Raw genomic sequence first — 7,245 nt, 5'->3', positions numbered from 1 at the left:
ACGCTTTGAGCTTTGAACAATGTCTGGGACATTTCTTGTGTTAAAACTATTAATTGTTTTTGTTTGTAATTGTTGCTATAAACCCATCTCAGAACAAATGCAGATAGAATAATTTAAACTGCATTGCTGTTTTTGCTATACAAAAGTTAACTTTTGACAGCCTTCCAAATACTCTGTGACTGCAATATCATTTTGTAAGAAAAATGTTAGCAGATTGGTTAAAATTTTTAATGCAATCAGAGTTATACTTTAGATTAAAGTCTATATACTATGATGATTTTACTATCTGCATAACAACCATGAGAAACGCAGATGTACCATCTCTCATTTAGTAAACTTATTTATAACTTATTTTGATCATTGGACCAATCAATCCGTAATGGTTAAAAAAAATCTCAGAAAGAAGTAAACGCAGTATCTTTTCTTTCTATTATAGCGTATTATAGGTAATACCCCCATCAAAACATTTGTAATTATCATCTTAATGACAGGTTCCAAGAAGACGCGCGCCGAACACCCTACAATTAACCGTCCTACCTGGCCTATCCATCAACCGATGATGGCTATATATGTTGGCCTGTGATTGGCCCAACTGAGACCAAACAATCGGCTCAACACAATTGGCCCAACCATGCATGTTTAGTATTGGCCCAACCTTGGCTAGATGTTGGCCGTCGGTAGTAATGATTGTTCTGCTGTTGGCACAACTGCGACCCAATAATCCCGATTCCTCATTGGCCCAACCATTAAATGTAGTCATTGGCCCAACGATGGGCAAAGGTCGGCCATTCAGTATAAGTCATCGGCCCAACGTCAACCCAACATGTTGGCCCAACCGTGTGCCAATGAGCAAATCCAAATCAGGCCAATGTGGCACGCCGATGTCGGACCAACGATTAAATCCTATGTTGGGCCAACGTAAGCTTGCTACCCTAGGGTGGAACCGTCAGAAGGGCAATAGATCCCGTCTGGTCCGTGGACGTTTGCCAAATTAAAAATGCACGAGCCAATTTAAACGAGTTAATTCTCGGCGGGTAAAAACGGCCCCACTTTATATTATTTATTAAACGGGCCAAATAGAAGTTTCGTCAAAGAGGAACTCCAAGTCGTACCCAAGAATACAGAATTACCGGCCGAGTCTTAACTGCGCAAAAACTTAATTGAGAGGCTTTTCTTTGTCTTTAAAATTTGAGTTATACACCTAGTGATAGATAAACGATTCGTGTTGTTCTTTTGTCTTACGCTTAACAGATTGCTTAGCTCGCTCGAGGTCAGTTGCTTTAAATCCACTAATCCTCGGTTTAGAGTGCCCGTAAGCCAACGTGTCAACCCCGTCTGATAATATATAATTGCTGTTTATTGAAATGTTGCTTCCACTGAAATAAGCAGCTTTTATATGCCTCGTGTGATAGATGTTTCTCGGTGACCACTTTTGTCACACCTTTCGCCTTCTTTCAATTTTGATCGGTAGTTAAGATCAAATACATTTTTGCGCGCATACAAACGACCTCTGAAATTGTTTGACCACCAAATTCGTCTTTCCTCTTGCCTATGACCTTTTTATTTTTTGAATCGTAAAGTTGATGATCGGGCGGGTAATTGCTAAAGTCGAATAGTTACGCTTTTTAATCAAGGAGGCGTTTAAATCGTCAGTTTGGATTTGGACGAGTAAACTATTCGTATCCGTGTAAAGTAAATTTACTTTATCACCAAAATTTGATTTTTACGGAGCCGCAAAAGGGACATGAAATTATGAGATTTTTTTATTTCGTTCCCTCGAATTATTATTTCGTTCCCTCGAATTATTAATTCGTTTCCTCGAAATCATTGCGTACCCTCGAAATATTATTTCGTTCCCTCGAAATATTATTTCGTTCCCTCGAAATATTATTGCGTTCCCTCGAAATGTTATTGCGTTCCCTCGAAATCATTGCGTTCCCTCGAAACATTATTTCGTTCCCTCGAAATATTTTTTCGTTCCCTCGAAATTTTATTGCGTTCCCTCGAAATATTGCATTTTGTTCCCTCGAAATAATGATTTCGTTCCCTCGAAATAATGATTTCGTTCACTCGAAATATTTGGGCCATTTTTTTTTATACTGTCGTGGCACATCGACTTGGTGTTCCAGGAAAAAGCTGAAATACCTTCAAGGTAAGTAATGAAACCTTATAGTAATCGGCATTCCTCAACGAACAGTGTTTCCGAAGCACCATTGTCTCGCTGTAACTTGTACAATGATGTGTACATTTTGGGAAGCCACATTTACGGATGTTGCAAAGCTTTGCACACAACACGTCGCGAAATTTACCTAAGTCCCTATCTAGCAATTCTTTCTATGTGCTGCAGATCAGTGCTTACTCCAATCTATTTTGTTCAATTAACAGGTCAAGACCTAAAAAAGAGGTAAAAATGGTCACAGATGATATTCGTGAGGCGATTAAGATACACTTTGAAATCAGTTTGCAGTACCGAGACATTGTCCGAATACTTGCAATTGAGCACGGTGTCTTGTTGTCACTGCGTCATCTAAAACGGCTATTGAGAGAACTTGGACTTTTCAGGAGGAAAAACTACAGTGACATTAGGGATGTGGTTGACTTTATTCATGAACAAATACAAACGTCGGGAAAACTGCACGGGTACAGATGGATGCATGAGAAATGCCTTTTACATCATCTGCACTGCAAAGTGGAGGATGTCCGTATCATCCTTGCAGTGTTGGACCCAGAAGGGAATGCCCAAAGACGCAAGAGGAGGCTACTTCGCCGATCGTACTCATCGAAGGGACCCAACTATCTGTGGCATTTGGATGGTTATGACAAACTAAAAAAATATGGAATATGCATCAACGGGTGTGTGGATGGATTCTCGAGGCACGTTGTGTGGATGAATGCATATTACACCAACTCTGACCCAAAGTTTATTGGAGGCTACTTCGTAGAAGCAGTGAAATCTCGAGCTGGTTGTCCACGAATCCTGCGTGGCGATTCTGGTACTGAAAACGCATACGTGCGTGACATGCAGAGATTCTTACGAATGGAGAACAATGACGCCATGGCAGGTGACTCCAGCTACTTGGAAGGACGAAGTACAGCCAACCAGCGCATCGAGTATTTGTGGTCATTCCTCAGACGGGAGTGCACAGACTACTGGATATGCTTCTTCCAGCAAATGCTTGACGATGGTCATTTCAGCGGAGACTTCTTAGATGTGAATTTGGTACGGTTCTGTTTCATGCATCTAATTCAGGTACGTGTTGGAAGATATTCCAAGTTGATGCATCACTTAACAAGGAAATTGAAACTAATTGCAATCTGAAAAAAGTTAGCATTGATCCAACAGGACTGAAAGGCTGACATATTTATCATAACCCAAAGTAAGCCTATGTTCAGTGGCCCTGATAGTTTCACAGTTCAATTTGTCGCAAAAAGCCTTCCTACTTCACACGGTTCAAGGCAAAACAACTACAGTATAAGACAATACATGTAGCCGTAAGCTGATTTATTCCTTGCTCCCTTTCGCAATTATGAACTGGCCGTGCCGGTGTAACAGAAATTTATATTAATGTACTGCTATGTTATATGTTTTTACAGGATGATCTTGATGATACAATCGCAACCTGGAATCAACACCTCATCCGGCCATCCAGGAATGCCCATTCGCCAAGTGGTCGCCCTAATATGATGTACTACATGCCTGAACTGTACGGCACCATTGACTACTTGTGTCCGATGTCGGAAAGAAACATTCAAGCATGTCAAGACGAATGTGCATTCAGATCCAAGGTTCCATGTGACATGGATGTGTATGAAATGTGCTGTCGTTTGATCAGTGACAATCGGTATCAATTTCCCCAAAACTCGGAGTCGGCTTTGGACTTGTACATTGAAATAAGGCGAGAGATCCTCACAATGATGTAACTCTTCCTAACTTAATCAACACTCCTACATGCTTCAAACGTCTTTTTTGGATGTTCAAAGTGTCTCTGTGCAACCATTCTTATCGCATGCCAATATTGTCAAAACTGTTAATGCACACTGCTGATGTATTGGATAAACATACGAACCGATTCAGATAAATATTTCATGAAGTTGGCAATCATTCTTAAACATATTTTGGGTCGATTTTACAAGAGAACAAAAATTTTGATCTTGCACTTGTAGTAAAAAATCATTAGTTACACTTATACTTTGTTGATCCTTGAACGAAAGAGTAGTGTATATACATAAACCAAACGGTGGTGATATGTTGACTTTGCCCATGTACAAGCAATGTTCCATTATTTTTTTGAAAATTGGTTTTAGATGCATTTCTGGGATAGTATGGTGGCATTGAAAATGGGGGTCCTGGAGGGACATTGCATATCGCAAATACCTTTCCAAATATTTGCAATAACATTTGCGATGTCATTGCACATTAATCACAAGTAAATTGCAAAGATATTTGTGAAATGCTCATATCGAAGTTGTAGTTGAAATTCCACAAGAGTGTAATGAACATCACTCTGACAAAAAATACAATGGCCAACTAGGAACGATGTAATTATCGGTAATCATCAAGCTCAAATATCAATAATGCCACACAATTATAGTTAACATTAACTAATCAACATAATTAAGAATGCTGAAGCCTTTGAAACCTATAAAATGACAACAGAATCAGCACACTGTTTTTGAGAAGTTATCACATAATTATAGCACCAATTTTAGTAACATTGTTTCTTGCTCCAATTTTCAACTCACTGATCGTGATCAAATTACAGCATAAAGAAAACGAACATGGCAAATTGTTCTTCATGCCCTCCTTGTGTAAATTGGGAAGCAAAACCAAAATGTAATAATACAAATAAATACTTGGAAATGACGATTTCTGCATAAATTTGCCATTGGAACAACACTGGTTCATGTTTACTCAAACTTTGTAAACTTAATGGCTAGAATATCCTCTACAGATTTCGGTCATCCATGTACCATTTTTAAATTAAAACCAAATTGCAGACCAAAGTAGTCCAATTAAACAATAACTACAATTAAAAGTCCATTTCAATTTCTGTTTCAATACAGAATTAACACAAAAGTTACAACAATAAAACAACTGGCATGTATATTCGCTTCCTAAATGCTCATACTTTTAACCTTCTGGGCAGAATTTTGTGTACTGGTGTACAATGTGAAATCAAAATAGTAGAATTTGGGTTTAACATATTTTTTCTATGTTGTAAACAAATTGAACTATAAGTTAGAAAACTGGAGATATATAGTATACTGTTTCTTTAAGAGTTTGTAAGAACAGAATAACAGCTGTTTCCATTGGTGCAATTTGCAACTTACTGGTCAGAATATTATGAAATAAAATGAAAACACGACATTATAGTCATCTTCAAATTTCCTTTGATCAAATAAAAATACACTTGTAGAGAAGCTAAATTAAAGTATACAAGAAATAATGATAAAATGTTTATTGATGATTTGCTTCATCAGCACGTGAAAAAACAGCTGCTTAATATTAAAAGCATGTATAGTCTTCTTGCAATTTACTTTTTTTCACGAAACATTCTTCACATGCGCCAAAAATGAAACTAGACTTGGGTTTCCTTAATTTAATTAATAGCTTCTTTGTTGGAAATCGTAATGATACTACATGTATTGGAATCCATATTAACTTGTGTAGCTCAGCATGTTTGTCACCTTTCTACAGTTACACTGTAAAAGAAATATAGACGTCCACAGACTATGTACCATAAATCAGAAAAGGCATCTTCTAAAAAATATTAAAAACTTTTAAACAAAACAAGTTTTGAATTTACAACAGGGAAACAGCAAACTTATTCAGATGAATTGTCATTTTTAAACTAACTCAAAGTAACAGAAATACCAGTGCGCGGCTTGGTCTATGGTTGTTGCCTTTATATTATGTCCATCTTGAGATAGTTGCTCTCCAGGATGCATATGAACTCCTTTCACAATTCTTGGTAGCTGCCATAGGTGGAAGGGATCTCAAGCACAGGCCCACATGTGTGAGCCTGGGGTGCCCTACCAAGTCCCCTCATTCTATTGAATGTAACTGAGATGGACTGTGTGCAAAGTATTTCAGCCCCCGTGACATGACGAAGAAACTTCTTGAGCATAGGGGTGTCAAGTCCTCTGATAAACTGCTTTAGGTATGACAAAACCGCTGCTTCCTCACTGTTTGATGGATTTGCATCAAGGAGCCTGATAACATTGCGTGTTGTTGGCTTCTTGCTGTCGTACATCTGGCGTATGGCATCTGGATTGGGCAGAAGAAGTTCCAATTTTGCTCTTGCAGAGGTGGCCATGGCATCAAGGGCAAATTTTGGCTCCTGAATCAGTTCTTTTCGTGCGATCTTAATAAACATCGGTTTGACTTCATCGCCCGATGGGACTGAGTGACAATTAACTCGAGACAACAGATCAAGGTAATCGTCCTGCTCATCCTCATCCAGATCTTCGCCGCGCAGAACTTTGTCTACCAATTGTCGGTCTGCGTCACAGAGATACATTCTCAAGGATTCCATGAGACAAGTAGGAGTCACAGAATGTTCACCGTTGATTAAAGCCACTGAGAAAGCATAGGACAACTTAAGTGGATAGACGCCAGTATCCTTGTAGCCCTTGAGAAGGATCCTCCCTACAGCTTGCCATTCGTCCGTATCATAGTCAGAGAATATCGACGGAACCCTTTCCTCTTCTCCGCACGTGTAAGACATAAAGAACTCCTTCCAAAAGGCGGAATAGGCTTCCCGTGACAAGCCCTGATTGTCTGCTCCGGCTTCATCTACAAACTGCACCTTGATGGGCACTTCTACAATAGCTGGATCCATAAATACAGCTATCATGTCTTGTAGAATACAAGATCGACGTATGGTGACGACTGTCGCTTTGACCTCACCTGCTGGTGGAGTTGGTGATCGAGGTGAATTATGTGGTGACGGAAGATCTGGAGTGGAAACTGTAAGATCAGTTGGTTGATGATCACGACTTTCGTCAATACTGGGGAAAACCAGGTTTGTCAGACTGTTTGTGTCCAGGTCAAAGGTGTCATAAACGACCGTTTCTTCTAACTGCTCAAAGGTTGAAGGTCCAGCGATTGACCGACCAAACGCTATTTCGGGGTCAGGTGAACTACCGGAGACTGTCGGAATGATTTCAGTACCTTCTTTCAGGACGCCTGCGTCGTATATGGTGCTATCGGTGCTATCAGTGAGTTTCTCCACGTCATCAGTT

The 7,245-nt window shown here is 39.4% G+C and overlaps 1 protein-coding gene across 1 annotated transcript; it reads right to left on the bottom strand.

The window, feature by feature from the left end:
* Positions 1 to 5,570: 5,570 nt before the first annotated feature.
* LOC147798584 (uncharacterized) lies at positions 5,571 to 6,857 on the bottom strand. Its single transcript, XM_087139241.1, has one exon. It carries the CDS (start codon positions 6,855 to 6,857, stop codon positions 5,961 to 5,963), a length of 897 nt encoding a protein of 298 aa, XP_086995367.1. The 3' UTR covers positions 5,571 to 5,960.
* Positions 6,858 to 7,245: the final 388 nt, after the last annotated feature.

Source organism: Acanthaster planci, linkage group LG07, assembly GCF_054643075.1.
Source record: "Acanthaster planci isolate LZ-2023a linkage group LG07, COTS_SCS, whole genome shotgun sequence".
Taxonomy (NCBI): Eukaryota; Metazoa; Echinodermata; class Asteroidea; order Valvatida; family Acanthasteridae; genus Acanthaster; species Acanthaster planci.
Note: the sequence above shows the minus strand (reverse complement) of the source record. Positions and strands in the feature narration are given on the sequence as shown.